The sequence below is a fragment of the Podarcis cretensis genome (genome assembly GCF_951804945.1).
Source record: "Podarcis cretensis genome assembly, chromosome: 5".
NCBI lineage: Eukaryota > Metazoa > Chordata > Lepidosauria > Squamata > Lacertidae > Podarcis > Podarcis cretensis.
In genome coordinates, this window is record NC_137174.1 from 27,565,802 (window position 1) to 27,585,910 (window position 20,109).

Genomic DNA, 20,109 nt, shown 5'->3' on the forward strand with positions numbered 1-20,109 from the left:
AAGCCAAGAAATATTCGCACACAGAAACACAGCCAGAGCCTGCAGGATAAAATCCAACTTATGATTAAACTGGAATTTAAATTCCTGTGATGTTGTTCTTCCCACGTAGCCTTTGGGAAGCAGGGAATGTTGCACAGATTTATGTTAATTGTTGACAGAGGCATCATACACACACACACACACACACACACACACACACACACAGCATACATATAATGCCTCTGCCAACAGTCAACATACATTATGTATTCAATAAAAGATCAGAACATAAGAAGGGCCTTCAGGATCAGGCCAAATGCCTGTGGAAAGCCTGCAAACAGGACATGAGGACAATACGCTGCCCACTCGCAATTCCCCAGCAATTGGCAATGAGAGGCCTACTGCCTCTGACTGTGGATATAGAACACAGACCTGATACAGAAAGTCATGGATTCAGTTCCTGGCATCTGAAACCCTGAAGAATCCCTGTCAGTCAGCATAGATCAATAGTCTTCTAGCTTTTCAGGCCTAGGAGCAACTTTTAAGCCAGACATGCATTTGGGGGCCTGTTTCTTAATTCTTACTCTTTTTACCATACGAAAAACAGGCCTTTTCTGCAGTGGCTCCCTGTCTGTGGAATGATCTCCCCAGGGAGGTTCATCTGGGGCCTTCATTATACACCTTTAGGCACCGGACAAAAACGTTCCTCTTTAACCAGGCCTTGGGCTGACTGACATCCAATGCCCTTTTAAAATGTGTGAGGGAGGGGGGTTATTGGGTTGTTTTTGTTTTTATTTTGGGTTTTTATATTGTGATTTTATGTTGTATCTGCCCTGAGACCTGCAAGTATAGGGGAGCATACAATTATTATTACTACTACTACTACTACTACTACTACTACTACTACTGTTATTATTATATTGGCCTGAATATAAGCCACACTTTTTTTTCCAAATTCCGACCGTAAAAAGTTAAAGTGCAGCTTAAATTTGCGACCTTACAAAAATTGGCCTTTATGATATCACTGCTGAAACAGACATATGGTAAAATGGAACGGGTGTGAGTACCTACGGAATTTTAAGAGAACGGCTTATATTCGGGTATTGTCTTTTTTCTCTCTCCCCCCCCCCTTGAGTTTTAAAGGTGTGGCTTATATTTGGGTGCAGCTTATATTCAGGCCAATACAGTAGTTTTATTATTATTGTATGGTGGGAGGGCTAAGGTAGGGCTGCCATACGTTCAAAATTTCCCAGACATAGCTGGGATTCGGCCGTCGGAAACAGTGTCCAGGTGAAAATCATTGAAATGTCTGGGGAAAAGCTCAACAACTTTTGTGTCTGGATTTTCACTGTTTGAAATATGGCAACCCTAGACTGCGGTTACAACCCACCTCAGATTAGGCCGTGGCCTGATAATAGTGTAGACAAAATTGAGGTACATGTAGGAGAGATAGGGGATAAATTCCATTCAGTTCACGCTGAAAGGTGAACCCATCTAATTCTCACTTTTCGAAGCAATATGTGAATCGAAACACAGCCATCTTTCGAAATTTTCAATTCTGCAGATTTTGCAGTGCCATTTTCCAGCCAAGTAATATTTACAAGAATAATACACTGAGGTAAAGTCTGCATAAAACTACAAACAGCATACAAAATTCCATCATATTAGGGGAAATTGCTAGGCAAAAATGTGTATATTAGGCACAGTCACATACCAAAATGTGTATATTAAGAAAAATTCCCTGATGAATTTTCATGAGGACTTTTCCCCACAGACACATATTAAAGGAAACTGGTGTGCAAATGTGGAAAACTGAACTGAAGATTGGAAAAATGGAAAACAGAGAGAAACATATTCACTTTGCAGGAAAGTATGTTTGCCTTTTGTAAAAAGGAGGCCAAACAGACACAACCCACTTGTGCCTAATGCTAAAGAAAGCAAAAAGCAAATGTAAAACATTCTATGCCCGACAGTACAAATTGTTCACAGATAGTTTTATCAGTGTGTGAAAATACAATCCCAATAAATCTGCCAAGGTCAATAAGACAGAGGGGTGAATGGCTGCACGGGTGTGATAAACGTGCACACCTTGCGCCACAAGGAAATGTGTCATATATCTCTAAATAGAGGGTCTTTGGGGCCTCGCTGACTCACTCACTGACGGGGCTATCAGTTTGTGAAGGTACTTCTGCAATACATAGAAAGCTGGGATTTGGCATGTGCATCGTGTAACACATCACAATTACTATAAAAATTATGGAAAATGGGATGTTTTTGAGTTTTCTCCCTGGAAACTCATGACATGATATCTGTATCATACCAGCTGCCAGCATTTGAACATCGCACAGAGCAGGCCAAGGCACAACTGAGATAGACATTTCTAGGTTTGGGGAGTTCTCCTGCACACAGCTCAGCTTGGAAGTAAGTCCCATTGGGTTGGATGGAGTTTACTCTCAGGTAAGTGGGTATAATAAGCCTTAGAAAGGTCATTCTGAAAATGAGACAAATCCTAGGCATATTTTAATATCAGTCAGATGGAGAAGGGAGGCAATTCTGGAAACATGCGCTTCCCAAATGATGGTATTTATCCTGCTCCAATCAGATGCAACACGACCTTGGGAAGATGGGAATTCTCCTCTGCAGCAAAATATACATTCAGCCCGATCAATAGAGCCCAGATGAGCCTCTGCTTATATGTGTATGCATCTCAATGAACACAGCATTGGCCGAATGCTCCCGTGCTGCTTCTCACATGGATCTGTACTGCCAGACCAAAGTAAATGTTTGCGTAAACGTAGCGGAGGTTGTTTCACTAGACCCTACAAACTAGCTCCCATGCTCTGGCATGGAATGTTTCATTGGGCCCAACAGAGAACTGTCCTCATGATTAAGGCTGCAATCCTCTGCTCACTTACACGAGTGTGAACACACTACTGAACTCAGTAGAACTTCAGGAGTAATAGCCACACATGGGACAGGTTTTCACAACTGCCCCTCCTTCCCCACTCCCAGTAAACCTCTTGCATTCTAAACAGGGGGTGGTTTTTTTCCAGCATGGGGACATGTGGATGGGGAATTTCCCAGTGACCAAACCCTGTGGCAGATCCAGATGCTAACCCTGTCCCCAGATCTGCTCTGGCAACACCGAATATTACAGGAGACCAGGATGCACATCCTGCTCATCTTCCAATCTGATACACAGCATCTTCTGCCAGCAATGCCCTTCTGCATTTCTTATTCAGTCTTTATGCAACGTTTAAGGAAGCTCCCAGGACACACTGTAACTGATCTTAACAATGGCCACTCTCAAAACAAAGGCACTTCAAAGGGAGAGTGCAACCTGAAGCTACTGCATTATAATTCATGAATAGGTCACTTCTATCCCTTATGATGACTCAGGATAAAAGTGTATGTGTGTGTCTCTCTGTGTGATTAAATCACTTTACATGTGAGTGTACCAATGCCAGGATACCTGTACTATCACCATTTTGCAAATGGTCACCGTTTATAACATAATTGTCCTTCCCAGTACATCCTGCATTTCATAGTCTTCCATGCTCACTGTTTACAATGTGCTCTGCAGCTGACCAAGCACAAGAGACTCCCCACTTACACAGGGGTTATGTTCCTGGGTACCGTGCATATACATGAAATTGTATATTGTGTGAACGCCATCTGAAAAGCCTGTGAACACCTTCTAACCCTCTGGAAACCCTTACCAGACTGGCGTCTGCCTAAAATGATGGTATCTGCCCCCCTCCCAAAATGAGCCAGCATTTTAAAATTCCCACAAGGCCTCCTTCCGTCACTTCAGAGCATAGTGAGGAATTCAAAATGGTGGCCACTCGGCACTGATGAGCACTGGGGCCACCGGGGCGCAGGTGAAAGGTAGTAGGCAAAGGGGTCCACAAAGCAGAAAGTGAGGTATTAAGCAAGTGAGGTATTTGAGTGAGATATTAAGAAGAACCCTGGTTCCAACTGCACCTCTGTCATGAACTCGCTAGTTTTATTTTCATTTTTTACCATTTTCATTTATTCCTTCATCCATCGGTACATCCATCTATTGTATTTGCATCCCATCGTTTCCCTCCATGGAGCTCAAGGCTGCATACATGGTCCTCCTCCACCTCTCCATTTTATCCTCACAGCAACCCTGTGAGGTGGGTTAGGCTGAGACACAGTGACTGGCCCAAGGGCACCCAGTGAGCTTCATGGCTGAGGGGGGATTTGAACTCTGGCCTACCAGCAGTGCTGGATCTAGGGCAGTGCAGGAGATTCCTCTGCACAGGACGCTGAGATGAGGGGGCACAAAATAATACTAATACTAATAATACCTGTATTCATATGGTTGCCTACGGAGAATATCCATTAAAAAGGAATTAAAAAGAAATATTTAGCGGGGACACCAAATGTTGTCCTCACACAGGGCGCCAATTACCAAAGTCCATCCCTGCTCCCAGATCCTTTCTGACCACTACACCACACCGGCTCAATCCAACCCAATATTTTCCACGTTTCCCCTGACCCTTATACTATAGGGTAAAATTGTGTCAAGCCTGCATTACAGGGGAGAATGTGAGATCATAGAATCAGAGTTTGGAAGGAACCACTAGGGTCATCTAGTACAGGGGTCAGCAACCTTTTTCAGCCATGGGCCGGTCCACCGTCTCTGAGATCATGTGGTGGGCCGGACTATACAGTCATACCTCAGGTTACAGCCACTTCAGTTTGCGTTTTTTCGGATTATGCACCCGCCGAAACCCGGAAGTACCGGAATGAGTTACTTCTGGGTTTTGGCGGTCGTGCATGTGCAGAAGCGCCGAATCACAACCGATGCGTGTGCAGACACGCTGCTGAGGGTTGCGAAGACTGCGGGTTGCAAATGTGCATCATGTTCGCAACCCGAGCATCCACTGTATTTTGGGGGGAAAAACTCTAACTTATTCCTATGCCCCACAAATAACCCAGAGATGCATTTTAAATAAAAGGGCACATTCTACTTGTGTAAAAACACACTGATTCCCGGACCATCCGCCAGCGGGATTGAGAAGGCGATTGGGCCGCATCTGGCCCACGGGCCTTAGGTTGCCGACCCAGATCTAGTCCAACCCCCTGCAGGAATCTTTTGCCCAAGACCCTGAGATTTAGAGCCTCGTGTTCTACTGACTGATTAACAGCACTTCAAAAATGAGAGACACTGTGGATCTACTACAGTGAGAGAGAAAAGGGTCATTTCATTCATTTCACTGAGGCCAGTCATTTATTCAAAATGTGTTTAAGGCGGGGGCGCGCGCACACACACACACGCACGAACGCGCAGGGAACGCAAGCTAAAAACAACAAACCATTTAGCTGGGGAGAGGGGGGGTTGAGTCTGCTAAATCTGCTTTGGCCGCTAGAGGTCGCGGGGAAAAGTGATGACCTGAGACCCTGAATCAGCAGACTTGTTGCTTGTTTCTGCAATCGCAGCTGGATCTTGGGTTATGTTAATGCTGAATGATCGTTACGCACATCCCTCCCCGCGGTGACCATAACAATGAATAAGGGCTGACATTTCAGAAATGTTCTTTAGCATTATATTATTATTATTATTATTATTAGGCCGGCGAAGGGAGGGAAATAGATCTCCAGGAATAATCGAGATGTGACGTTTCTCCCCCCCCCCCCATTTTATTCTCCAAAATCTGCTTTTCATTGGGTGGGAAACGGGCTGGGTGGGGTTCAAATCTTTTTTTTTTTTTTTACTGTTGCAAAACGAGCTTCGTTAATAGACTCCTCGCCTTGGAAACAATGGACAGCGCTTCCTTCTGCACACACAGCAAACAGGCTATTATTGTCACTACATTAAATCTGCAAAACGGCCCTGGATCCCTCGCGCGTCACTCCACCGCCCCCCCCCCCTTGCTTTATTCCTCCCGATCGTACACAATGACGTGTCTGACATGTTGATAGAGATCGCAGGCTGCAGACCTCTCTCTTCTGATCTCTTGCAACGGGGGTGGGGGGGGCTGCCTGAAGCCGTTCCTTATCAAGAGCTTTTTTAAAAAAGGTTTATTTTAAAAGAAAGGAAGCGAGCGCTCTAGTTCCCAACCTGCTTGCATTCCCGGCGGTGATCAAGGAATTTACGCCCCAATAAAGGGGGGGGGGAGTTATTATTTTTAAGGGAGACTGCAATTGCAGAGTCGAGCCACTTGCGGTAGTGTGTAGCAATTAGCCGATAAATTTGCTGACTAAAGTACTAGCTAAACCATGGATTATTGAAGTCAGGTCAGGGAAGAAAAGGCGGGGGGGGGGGAGGGACCCTGCTTCAGTTTGCCGATGGAAAAAATAAATAAATTACGGGGAACGAGGGTTGCCGAACCGAGGTAATTGTTGCACCTGAAGCTTAATGAATGGAGTCATTATAGGGTGAGTTAACTCACCTCCATCTCTCCCCCCGCGCCGCCGCCGACACGAGAGATAAGAAATAAAACCCCAACGCCATTTATGCGCTGGTTTCATCTCTTGAAAATTATGAAGCGTGTAGGTGTTTTGGGACTCTCGCGCGGCTTCAGGCCTTTTCACACGTGACGGCAAACCCGGGTCTGTGCTTGAGGAGGGGAATGAGCAACGTAAGCCTAACGATACCGACTCAGGAGTAAGTCCTATCAAATTCAGTGGGGCTTCCTCCCAGCCGGGCATAAATCCTACCAAATTCAGTGGGGCGAAATGGGGTTAGGATTGCAACTTCGGTGCTCTTGAGCAAGCCGGTAACTCAGCGGGAGTTGCTTCTCTCTTTGAGCGTCCAGTTTGCTGCTCTGACTGTGCACGTGTTTGCAATATTCAGACATTACGTAAGGAAGCACAAGACCTTCGTAACGTGTGAACCCTCAAATTCAAACACAAAACCCCCAAAGGTCGTCTGAACGAAGCAGAACACACTTTAATCGTCCTGAATGCTGCAAGCCTTCCTTCCTCGTGGCCCCAGATATGAGTATTTTGATATTAGCAGAGTGAGGCCCTGCACTGGCGGAGAACGAGGCATCTCTCTCTCTCTCTCTCTCTCTCTTTTCCTCCCCTCCCCTTGTTCCCCGTCAGTGTCTGGAGCCTTACATCTGCTGGGGTGATTGATGGAGCCTTGAATGCAACGTTATTACTCTCTCGCAAGCCGAAATCAAACAGGCTATTAACTACATTACTTCAAAGAACACAGTTCTCAATACAATCTACTTATCTTAATTGAAACTTTCTCTGCATGGGTATTTGTAGAGGGAGATAATTTATAGGTGCGGGGCGGCGGCGGCCGCAGGCGTCACGATTGAGGGGGGAGGGAGAGGCCACGCACCCTAAAAGTGGGGGGAGAAGAATACATATATATATTCGGGGGGGGACTAGTTTCCTAAACGCGGGGGAGGGGGGTCCTTGGGAATTTGATTATTCCTGAGATTGAAAGATTCCCACCCCCTGTGGCCACTTGTTAACACCAGGGGGCAACTTTTCTCTCCTTTCCTCCCCCCCCCCTAAATTCTGTTAGATTTTTCTATTTTCCCTATTAAGGATGACGCAAAACCTCCTGCTTCTACCTCTAAGAACAGGCCGACAATGATACATACAGGATTTGCAATTAGCCACAGTCACTTTCGGATTGCAACTTGCAATTTAGACTTATAGAATTGTGGAGTTGGAAGGGATCCGAAGGGTCATCCAGTCCAACCCGCTGCAACGCAGAAATCTTTTGCCCAAAGTGGGATTCGAACCCGCGACCCTGAGATTATGGTTTTCTTGCTCTACCGACTGGAAGTTGCTTCCTCTGTCGTGCAAAACGTTATTGCGATGGAAAGAAGGGGTGGGGGTGGGGCAGGATGTTTAGTAAGAATAATAGTAATAATGATAATAATAAACAATGCATGGATAGCTCGAGGGCTTGTTCCCTCTTGTACAATTTGAAGTTCCCTGCATATACGCCGCTCCTGCGGCACTGCTTATACAGGAAACTGACTCAGTCAATCTTCAATGCGATCTTGGTGTGTGTTTTTTTAATATTCTGCAATTCCAGTTCCTTAAAAACCCCCGGCTTAGATGTTTACCAGAACAATGCAGAAACTGAAGACGACCCATGTATTAATCACAAAGAGGGGGGTGGGATTTTGAATGCTCCTGCCCGCAGGGTCACTTCCCTCGCTTACTCTAGAGTAGACCCATTGGACCCAATGGCGCTACTCTCGAGTAAACGGATCGCTCTCTGACTTGGCGGGTTTCGAAAGGGCGGTGGGTGGAGGCGTTATTCAGCGAAACGCAATCTCGAAACGTTTACTCAGAAGTAAATCCCCGGGGTTCAATAGCGCTTACTTCCACGTAACTACTTCTCCTGGAACTGAACGTCTTCTAGGAGACTAAGACCCATTGAACTCTGCGGGATCTCATGTCCAATAAAACATGCCATGGGATCGGGCTACAAACCAGTTCAGGATTGCAGGCTGAGAGCCCGATCCCGTGCAGGGATATGTACGTCTGGCTCAAACCCACACGCGTGTCTGTCTAGGAAGAGGCTGTGATATCGGCTTAAACGCGAGCAATCCGGCTCAACTGCTTTGTGAATCCGGCAATTAACGTAACTGCAGCGAGTTGAGAAGGCGGCGAGGGAGGAGGAGGAGGAGGAAAAGGAATATATAAATATTGCTTTTTTAAAATCGCCTGTATTTGGCGGCGCTGTACTGGCCCTTTAAATTATTAAAATAGTTTTCGACAGCTCTCCGCTCTTTGGCAAGGGGACTTTTTATTACTTATTGTAATTTGAAGCTCTGCCATGTTCTCGCCCTCTCCCTCTCCTTTATCTCCTCCCCTGTATGGGAACAGGCAAGAGATCTTGTTTTCTATTGCTGCCCTAAAAAAAAAAAAAAGGAGGGGGTGGATTAGATAAGGTTAACTACCCTAATTCGGATTGCGATCTGGAATGAGTATGCGAGGGGAAGGGGGGGCAGGAATCCGCCGTAAACCTCTTAAATCAATGAAGATCCACGTCCCACGATCTCGCGAGCCCCCCACCCCACTCCGATCGCCTCCCCGACTGTATTAATTTCATCCATGTGAATATAATATTCATTAAACTAATCCTGTTTCAACCCAGCGCTGTGACTTAGATGTGAAACGTTGCGAAAGCGTTAAAAATAGCTTGCCAGTCATTTCGACATCCTGTAATTTTATCGCGGATCAGATTACAACTGTCATACTGTACAGACCTTTATTTCCCCGTATAGTACATCATGCTTATTTCATCCCCCCTTTCTCCCCCCCCTTTTTTTTTGGAAGATCAACTACGCTAGCTTTGGTGCCAACGGTGTAAAATCTGGAGAGAGAGAGGAATGCACCATTTTCTATCAACACTGCGATGTGGGGGGGGGGGAGCGCCTCCCTTCTATAGGCTGCTGGTGGGAAATCAGAGATCGCTGCTGCTGGTGGTGTGTTTTTTTTCTTAGTTTTTTTGAAAAAAAAATTGCTATTTGATTGCATTCGCTATCCCGGGTCTCTATCCCGCGTTCCACCCCACCCCTCGCACCCTGGTTCTGTGGCTTCCAAGTTTCCTTTTAGGGACGCTGCTTTGCAGAGCTCCGGAACAATCAAGCAAATAAATACCTCTATTACAAGCAGCTGATTGTCTTGTGTGTGTGTGTGTGTGTGTGTGTGTGTGTGCGCGCGTGTGCGCGCGCTCCCTCCCCGAGCCCCGGCTACTAATTTTAATTTCGGGATACATGGAACGAGTTTCCAAATGGTTGGCCCTCCCTCCTTCTCCCCCTCGAACTATTACTGAGAGAGAGAGAGAGAGAGAGAGAGAGAGAAATCTGCATTCTCTGCCACTTTAAAACTCTGTATTCCCGTATCGCTTGGTTATATAAACACATTAGTATTTGAGCGCGCCCTTGCCGGAGATCTGCATTGTAAACACGTAACTGGGATGCGAGTGTGTGCGTGTACTTCGAAAATCGGAAGAATGTACACACGCCGATCAGGCGGAGCCCCGGGCCGAGCGGTCCCCACATATTGATTTATCATGCCGCGTTTATTGTTCTGTCCTCTTAATAAATGCAATCATAGCTCGCTGCCTGCTCAATATCGCTCGCAAGATCCCGTGATCGGGGGTGCTTCTGGGAGCCTTCGCTCACCGCTCCTCCTCCTCCCCCCCCCTCGAACCCTCTCTTTTGCAAAAGAGAACAAATGCATTAATATTTATATGTTTATATAATCGATAACCCACTTTCTCCCCCCAGCTCTCGCTCTCTCGCCCCCGTCCCCACGTTAAAATACTAGCACCAGGCATCTATTCTAACCCGATCAAGAGTTTCTTGGGGTGGGTGGGGGGGAATATGGCAGTACGGGAACGTAATCTAACTATCAAACAAATCTACATGTCTAATAAAAGCAAATCTGTTAAAGAGAATTAGAAAGAAGAACAGCGCCTCTGACTCTCTGCAGGAAATGTTCTTTATATTAGACATATACAAGCAGGTCCTGTCAGATGAGCAGCTCAATTAGACCGCCTTTCCGCCCGGCAAAAATGGAACGGTCCTTTTGTCTGGCACTTCGGGGGCTCCGGGGGAATACGATCCTGTTTCTGCAGAGATTCGGGCGCTGCAAGATTTTTAAAAGCGCCCGAGACCCCGAATTTGCCAGGACCCATTGGCTTCTTAGCTGCGGTTGGGTTATGCATTGACCGGTATTACCTGTGCAGATCGGTAGCAGCCGGGCTATAAGCCCCTTGTTTTCTACGTGGTTTGGAAATTGGGGGTCGTGACCATCTCTCGGCGGGATTTTTGGATATTTTGGGCGAACCGGGGGTGTAAGGTTTGCGTTTTATATTGAGGCTCGGGGCCGGCTGCTGCGAGAGATCGCTTTTCCCTGCCAGGACCTGATGCAATCCATTCAAGCCAACAAGTTTGGAGAGAATGTTGAGTTCAATCAATTCAGAACGTCGAGATGGAGCCCAATTCAGTTCAGGTATTCGGTTCTCCTCTCTTCTTCGCCTCTACACCCCAGATCCCGGCACCCCGGATCCCCTAGACACCCACCTTCACCTCCCCCAAACTTTCCAAGAACTTTTCCCCTGTAATTACCATTCCACCCCCTCTTTAAAAAAAAAAAAGCCTTTGCTGATCATATAGACTGAGACACACAGATTATTATAATGGTGACTGTGATCGGATTTTTTGCCCCCTTCGGAGGAAAACCAGCCTGGCTCCTCAACAAATCCCCTCCTCATCTTAGAGGTTGTGATATTATTTCTTAGCATGTGTTTGATTTATGAATGTCTTTCTCCAGTATGTTCTGATCAGAACTGGCTGTGTGTGTGTGTTTTAAATGAATTGATCTGCGATTGCTGATTATTATTATTTTTCTCTCTCCTCCCCCCCCCCCCCATCCTCCTCCACCCCTTGTTTATTCCTTCCAGTGGGTCGGATCTCCGTGTGGTTTACACGGACCGTACATTTTCTACAAGGCTTTTCAGTTCCACCTTGAAGGCAGACCAAGAATTTTGTCCCTTGGCGATTTTTTCTTTGTAAGATGTAAGCCAGAGGATCCGATTTGCATAGCGGAGCTACAGCTGCTGTGGGAAGAAAGGAGTTCCAGGCAACTTTTATCCAGCTCCAAACTTTATTTTCTACCAGAAGATACTCCCCAAGGCAGAAACAGTGACCATGGCGAGGTAGTAAACATACGTTTCTCTCTCTCGGTGTGTGTGTGTGTGCCTGTGTCATTGTGTGTGTGTGTGTGTCTCTGTGTTCTCTTTTCCGCCTCCCCCCTCCCTTGCTTGTAATGTTTATTAAAGGACAGGGTTGAAATGTTCCTTTCTGCCGGCAACGTGAGCTTCTGGTTTTTTTTAAGGGCTTGTGCCATTAAGGAAGGGCTGCAGCGGGTGGCTGCTGCCAGACTTTGCCTGTCATCTGTAGAAAGGAGGACTGCGCAGAATGTTCATATTTTAAAGCAAGCAGCCCAATAACTTGGTTGCCTCTGTGTTGAAGGTGATCTTTACTTACATCACCTCCTCCTCCTCTCCCCCCCTTCCTCTAACGCTGCTGTCGAAGCGTCCTCGTCACATGCTTGCTGATTCCCCTTCGTTGCTTGTATTTGGGGGTGTCTACACCTCACCCCCCGCAAAGTGAATTTAAACATTGTACACCTCGGAAGGGTTTCGTTCCTCCCCCCCCCCCGTTCTTCTTTTTTAGGGTGTGTATGTGTGGGTTTGGTGTGTTTTTTTTTTTTGGTCTTCAAGTATTTTTGATATGTTGGAAAGAAGGCGGAAATTACGAAATGGAGGCAGCGAGTGAGATCAAAAGCGATTTCGCTGGCAAAGACGTGTTGAATAAAGTGATAAATGACAGGTACTGGAAATAATACATTCAAATAACTTGCAGAGCTGCCTGGGCGGATTTCAAAGCGCTCCGGTGTGCAGTAACCAGCACAAACACGTTAAGCATTAACAGCGAGCCCCGCTTTGCTTTCCCCGGTCATGATTGTTATTATGCCTGCCTCAATGTACTGGCTTAACACAATTACTATAAAAAGTGGACATTTTCCAGAAAAAGCGTGGCGCGGGGTAGGAGTACGTTGCGGCGGGGGGGTAGTACAGATGTCTGAATGAGGCTTCTCTCGTAAGGCTGAGATCCCCATGCACGTTTCGTTGGAAGCCCCATTGAACACAGTTGAACTTACTTCCGAGTAAACTCGGGCTGCGCGGGACTTGCTTCCAAGCCAACCACGCCGGGATCAGGCACCCTCTCCTTGGGTGGGGTGGGGGGTTTGCAGCTCCCTCCCCAGACTAGCTTGGGTGCAAGATCGCGGACTTACTTTCGAGTAAGCAGAGGTGTGGCGTGTGTGTGTGTTTCGGGGACTGGCTTTGGTTTTGCGCGTGTGGACTACCTTGTCAGGCTGCAGCCAATAAACTTTGAGACCCGAGAAAGTGCCCGGGTGCAGTCCAAAAGGGAAAACGGAGACGGGGGGGGGGGGGGAGAGAGAGAGTGGAGACGTTCCGATCGCCTGCGGGAGGCGGCTCGGGAGAGAGAGAGGGAGGGAGGGAGGCGGCGGCGCTGCTGGCTCGCATTCACACTGTATTCTTCCAGATCTGTAATTTCATGTATGCCCGCAATTCCGCTGGCTACTCGAGTCAGCTGACTCTGCGCTGTGTTCCTGAGGAGGAACTATTTTAAGGGCCGGCGAAGAGCGGCGCTGTGTTTATGCGGAGAGAGAGAGGTGGGAGCATTTGCAAAGGCGCATCATCATCAGAATAATAACAATAGCCAGATGTGAGGCTCCTTGCAGGCGCGGGGGGGGGGTGAGGGGCAACAACCGGCCGAGCCGGCCTGCTTGCTTGCAGCTCTTGCCTCACGTCCACGATGCTGACCCCCCCAACCCACGTCGCCGCCGCCGCCGCCGCCGCCCTCCTTTACAAGCCGAGCTGCCAGTTCCTTCAACAATCGATAGTCTGATGGAGTTAATTGTAGTTCCACTCCCCCCCCCCTACAGTCTCTCCTCTCTCCCCCATAGCAGCTCCGCGATCAAGACTCCTTTTGGATTATGCCTTCTTTAATTTCTTGTGTGAGGGGCCACGTTACGACCATTTAACATCCCCCCCCAGCCTACAGAGTGCTTTAGTCCTGTACTCTAAATGTGCATTTTTGATTGATCGGCACCCTCTCTCTCCCCCCCCACGCCCTTTCTTGAATTGACATTTAGGAATATGGAAAAGTTGTTGGAGGGGCAAGAATGGTTAGGACTCCAGAAACCCTGTCCAGGTTGACCCCCCTTTGCAGGCATCTCATGGCTTCCCCCCACCCTTCAACTTTCCCGTGCAGCTGTCTCTCCTCCCCCCTCCTCTTTTCACTAGTACTTATTATTTGCTTTTCAAATTTATTACTTCAACATGGTCTGTGATCTGGAAAGGGGAAGGATTAAATATCCTCTCTCTCTCTCTCCCTCCCTCCCTCCCTCCCTGCTTCCCCTTGAAAAGACTACAAGAATAATAGGCCACTAAACCAGACAGGAAACCATTGGAAATGTTATTGAATTGTTTTAAATTTAACACATCTATTGAAAACTTAGAAATATTTATACATAGGCATTTGAGTGCCAGCCTGATTCCGAAGAAAGTGCCACTTGGTTCAGTGAGGAACTGCAGGGCAATTCTGCACATATTCTCAGAAATTAATCCATCTGGGTTCAGCTGGGCACAAGCACAATTTGGGCTACAGGCTGTTCTTTATGAATTGCTGAATAACCCCCTTTTTTCAGTGGGCTGAATCCAGGTGTAGGCTGGATTCCTAACCCCACTTACTTGGGGTTAAGTTCCATTGAATTCAGTAGGACTTACTTCGGGACGCAGGTGGCGCTGTGGGTTAAAGCCTCAGCGCCTAGGACTTGCCGATCGAAAGGTCGGCGGTTCGAATCCCTGCGGCGGGGTGCGCTCCCGCTGCTCGGTCCCAGCGCCTGCCAACCTAGCAGTTCGAAAGCACCTCCGGGTGCAAGTAGATAAATAGGGACCGCTTACCAGCAGGAAGGTAAACGGCGTTTCCGTGTGCGGCTCTGGCTCGCCAGAGCAGCGATGTCACACTGGCCACGTGACCCGGAAGTGTCTCCGGACAGCGCTGGCCCCTGGCCTCTTAAGTGAGATGGGCGCACAACCCCAGAGTCTGTCAAGACTGGCCCGTACGGGCAGGGGTACCTTTACCTTTACCTTTTTACTTCTGAGTAAACCATGTTGGGACTTAGTCATGCTTACAGTACAATGTGGGTTAAGTGACTCATGAGAAATTGTGTGTCCCATTGTTTCCAGTGAGTCTAAGCCAAATTGAGTCTGGAATCAACTCTAAGACTGTCCTTTTCAACACATAACTTGAGGAATGTAGTCTATACCAGTAACTTTCCAAAGGATAATAGGGGCACACTCCTAAGCAGACATACTTAGGAGTAAGCAGTATTGAGAGGTGTAAATGTGTGTATAACAGGGCTGTGTGACTGAAAGGATTTAAAAATGTATTTTGAGATCTTGTGCAGTGAATATATGTACACACACACACACACAGAGTGAGAGTGTATATATGGAAGGGTTTGGGAAGGGTGGGGGATGGGCCACAAATCATTTTAATATGCCTTAATGACCATCTCATGTTACTGTGGTATGAACATCAGAGGAAATTAATCCGACCATTACAAGCCAGAGTGTTCTTTTGATTCAGGGATTCTCATCTGCATCTGCATTCCTAATATTATGCATGATTTCAGGTTTTTTTAAAAAATAAATAAGTAAATGCAAACTGCTAGCAATTAGCTGTATGATTATACTGGGTATATTTCATTAGGGGCCCTTGACTGAGGCGTCTCTGAATTATTCAGCCGTATGAGAAAATCATTTTTTATGGAGATAATAACACACCTTGAGATGATGCATGCAAATGCCTCGCATGGAATGCTTACGACTTGTATGTGAAGCAGGTATAGAAAATTTTCCTGATGTGGTTCAGTTTTACACCCCAGTGATGTAATTTTTCCCCGCTGGCCTCAGTTAGTCATTCATTAGCAGAGTAGCAGCAGCAGAAACAGCAACTGCACACACTGATACTTGTTTGGCAAGGAGCCTATAGAAACGTGTACTTAGAGCCAAGGCCTAGAGAGGGCAACATAACACTCCCATTAAGAACTGTACTTTGTTTTCACTTACTCTATTAACTTGTTTATAGACACCGAAATGATTTTTTAAATAAAAAAATCATTTATTTTAAATTGTTTTAGATGATAAAATTCCATTCGTGAATGTTCAGCAGAGACAACTACGAAAAAGAAAAGAAAAAGCTTGCTGATTGGCAGTTTCTTTCTTAAGGGAAACATTTCAGCATTCTTTCTCGGTACAGAGAGCAGTTATTTCAAGTAACTTAACCACAGTAATAATTCTTTTATGTAAATGACATCAACAGCTATTTCTGAAGCTGAGAGATGAGGCCGTTTTTAACAAAGTCTCATGTAACCCTTTGTATGTCTGCGTCCTGGACATGGAAGAATTGCGCTTGGTATAATTTAGAGAGAAAGCAACAGACAGGGCTTAGGGAAAGAAGTGTGTGGCAAAATATAATTATATGTTAAGCACAGTGGATAAAATGTGGTCGAGCTGCCCCCCCCCCCCCGCTTTTCATTATGTGGATTGTAAATCTATGGTGTCAGCGGGTTTTTTGTGAGGTCAAAGGTCAACAGAGGCACTTGCTCTGAGCAAAACCAATGTTTAGCAGAGCACTGGATCTTATCACAGGCTGGTGATCAGCTTCTTATGAGATCGAATGATAGTCACATGTGTGCATGCATGTGTATTGCATGTCTGCTGAGAACTGCAAGTGGTTATTTATGAATTTATCGGATTGGTAATATCCAAGCTGCATCTGTTTTATAGGATGAGGTCTCAAAGTGTGTGTGTATCCAGACTACTTTGTGCTATTCATTTACAGAAAGCAGTTCTGAAGAGAACAGTGTCTGTCAATCTCACATGTGGGTTGTGAAAGGCACGTGGTTTTTCTGTTCTGCCATGTGTGTGCATGGTGAAATAGATGTGTACTTTTTTTTTTTTACAGTACAGGACAAAACTGCAGTGGGGTTTGGGTAGGAAATGGCATGCTGTGTGAACTGCCCCCCTGACAGTCAGATCACATGCTTGTTTACTGAGAAGTAAATTCCCCTAAGTTCAGTAGGACAGAAATCATAGTATGTACTGTACACATAGGCTTGTACCCCGATCCTGTGCATATTTATTCAGATGTAAGTTTCCAGTGTGTACAATGTGGCCTGTTTCCAGATAATTACGTGTAGCCTTGTAGCCTTAGTACGCTGCTTTTGATGACATGTTTCAATGGACCGCTGTGTGTTTGGTTTGATTTGATCAGAGTTGGGTGCAAACACTGGCAACTCCTATTGTGCAATCCCTCTCAACCCCTCTGTGTTTATAGGTAACCAGTTTAACTTGTGAAGCTAGAAAAGGCTCAGATCTAGTGAAAATATACTAAACTTTAAGGTATGAGAGTGGGAAGGGCCTAGCTACATGTCACATGTGTGTGGGAGCCTAGCAGCACTATCCTGTGGATATTTGCTCAAAAGTAAGCCCCATTGCATTCAGCGAAGCTTACTCGCAGCTAAGTATGCCAAGGTTTGCAGTTTAATTCTAGACATTTTTATCTCCATGATCTTGATACCTGACTTGCCTAGCTTCTCAGGAATTCCTTTGAGTTAATATTTGCATTTTGAGACTAACTTTTAAGTATTGCTTCATGCCCAGCTGATATGTAATGTAATTCCACGAATTCACTTAAGCAAATCATTAAGAAAGGCAACACTATTTCAACTTCACATCAGTAGGACTACAGTTTTACTGGCTGAACAGCACAACCCTACTCTGAAGTAAGCCCCACTGAATTCAATGGGATTCAGTAAAATGATATGGAATTGCAGCCTTAGTTATGCATCTTATGAATACCAACAACGGATAACAGTAGCTTATTCCTGGAGCTCCACTTTCGCCCCATTTCCTTTTTTACTGATAGACTTCAGATCATAGTCCTCTACCCACTTACTTGGAGTAAGTGAACTCAAGGGGATTTACTTCTGAGTAGACATGTATAGGATTGCACTGAAAGTGGAGTGGATTTGGAAGGGAATTGTACTTTGAGTTCATCATGACAGAATAAGACCCATTTCTTGCAGAGGATGAGCTCACCACAGATGGTGTGTGTTGAATTTAGAGTAAAAATGGTGGTCCAACAGCAGAATTCTATTAATGTCTGCTCAAAAGTAATTCCTATTCAGTTCCAATTGGACTTAGTCCCAGTTATATGTTGAATGGCAGCCTCAAATCTGTTGTTTACATGTGCATTTTGTTACAGTCATATGTGTGTGTGTGTGTGTGTGTGTGTGTGTGTGTGTGTGTGACTCATAGGTCATTCATTTTGCAGAGTGCATACCTTCATCCAAGTCCCAGGTTTAATTTCTGGCATCTCTCAAAGCAGAGCTAGGAATGACATCCAGCTGAGATGTGGGAGAGCAGCTACTGGTCTGGACAGTGAACACTAGGCTAGGTGAGAGCTGGTGTAGGGTTGCAGCTATGAGTAGGAGCTAAAAAAAAACCCCCTCTGGGTGTCACACAGAAATTTCAGCCCTTCTATCCAATCTGCAATTTGAAGTAAGAATTCTGACAAACTTTACAAGCTGGTTATAGGAATTACTGAGATGATGAGTCTTCTGAGCTGAAATGCTTTGAACTGCCAAAAGCATTCCATAAATAATGTTATTGGATTTATAGCCAGATACTGTACAGTGGTACCTCGGGTTAAGTACTTTATTCATTCCGGAGGTCTGTTCATAACCTGAAACTGTTCTTAACCTGAAGCACCACTTTAGCTAATGGGGCCTCCTGCTGTTGCTGCGCCGCCGGAACATGATTTCTGTTCTCATCCTGAAGCAAAGTTCTTAACCTGAAGCACTATTTCTGGGTTAGCGGAGTCTGTAACCTGAAGCATCTGTAACCTGAAGCGTATATAACCTGAGGTACCACTGTATTATGGACTTTTGTTAGACCCAGTTACTTTTTTGCTGTGTTTAGAGGGAAATTGTGCCATTCTCCCCATGTGGGAATTTTGAGTTTTTAAAAGGTACAGAGTGGTACCTCAGGTTACATACATTTCAGGTTACAGACGCTTCAGGTTACAGACTCCGCTAACCCAGAAATAGTACCTCGGGTTAAGAACTTTGCTTCAGGATGAGAACAGAAATCGTGCTCCGGCAGCGCGGCGGCAGCAGGAGGCCCCATTAGCTAAAGTGGTGCTTCAGGATAAGAACAGACCTCCGGAACGAATTAAGTACTTAACCCGAGGTACCACTGTAATTAGACTTTTTACACCCTTGGCTTGATTTGAGGCCCTCCTGTAGACTTCCAAAGGGTGTGTCCTTTCTCTTCTGCTACCCTCAGCAATGGCAACACCTTTCAGGCATGCATATTCCACTTATTAAAGCATGATGGGGACGGGCAGGGGATCATGCTAATGTAGCACCCATTTCCCATACGTGCATGATTGAATTAATTCACATTTACAAATCAGGCAGACCTGTAATTGCAGCATTAGAGATGCACGTTTGACATTTATCGTGAGCTGTTCCTGAAATTGATAATTGCATAATCACTCATTGAAGCTTTGCCTCAGGTACATGGATGAGGAAGCTGTGGCCCTCCAGAGGTTATTGGACTCCTACTCCCATCTTTCCTGACCGTTGGTCATCCATGATAGGAGTCGCAAACCAATACCCTCTGGAGGGCCGCAGCTTAGTCCTGAGATAGCTCAGTTGGTAGAGCATGAGACTCTGAATATTAGGGTCATGGGTTTGAACCCAAGGAAGGGCAAAATATTACCATATTGGGGGGTTGGGCTCGATGACCATTGTGCCCCCTTCCAACTCTGCAATTCTGTGATTCCCCATCTTACCACAGAGATTCAAAAGGATTAGTAGCATTATTTGCACCCCTGGTGGGGACCGATTTCACCAAGCCCTAGGTACGCCTCTGATTGCAGCCAGTATTTTTTTAGGCTTTTTTGCAGTTGCTGTTCCCAATCTGATCAGTGACGCAAACATTAAACTCTTGTCTTTGGAGAATAAAAAGCTTTTACATGCTACACCCTCAAGCATATTAAGATACTGAGCAAGATGGGTTTTTTCTTTTTTTCAAAAAAAAGTTCTAATTGAGTGTTTTAAATAAGCATAGGGGCGAATTAATTAGGCTATACTTTATTTTTAGTTGCTTAGTTACACAGTAGTATATTCCTAAGCACAAGTGAGATAAATTGGCTGTGTGTGTGTGTTTGTTCCTGTGCTACTTTATCCCTTAATCATACTTACTGAATTGCTCAGGAGGCTAAAGCGCGTATAGATTTTGTGATTCCTAATATTAACACATGTACAAAATGCTTAGGAAGGAGAAAGCATATTCTGGTTCAGCCTCTTAGGTGTCTTAATTTAGGGTATTTACTCTTCCTAAGGGGAGCAATGGTTGTTCACAGGTAAGGGTTCTGGAGAAATCGAACCCTGAAAGTGCTTGTTGGGGCATTCATCAGCATTTGACATAATGCCCAAAACTCT

At 45.7% G+C, this 20,109-nt stretch overlaps 1 protein-coding gene across 3 annotated transcripts in view; it reads left to right on the forward strand.

Moving 5' to 3' along the window:
* The first annotated feature begins 9,395 nt into the window (after positions 1-9,395).
* Positions 9,396-20,109, forward strand: part of ARID5B (AT-rich interaction domain 5B) — a 187,535-nt gene continuing 176,821 nt past the window's right edge. Inside the window, exons 1-2 of one of the 3 annotated variants that reach the window (XM_079975579.1) lie at positions 9,396-9,416; positions 11,402-11,656. Coding sequence is in view for 2 of the 3 variants with exons in the window: in XM_079975578.1 (XP_079831704.1) it covers positions 10,930-10,950; positions 11,402-11,656 (276 nt within the window). In the remaining variant the exon portion in view is untranslated. Of the gene's footprint in view, positions 9,417-10,452; positions 10,951-11,401; positions 11,657-20,109 lie in introns of those variants that run through there. The other 2 variants (XM_079975578.1, XM_079975577.1) reach the window with 2 other exon arrangements.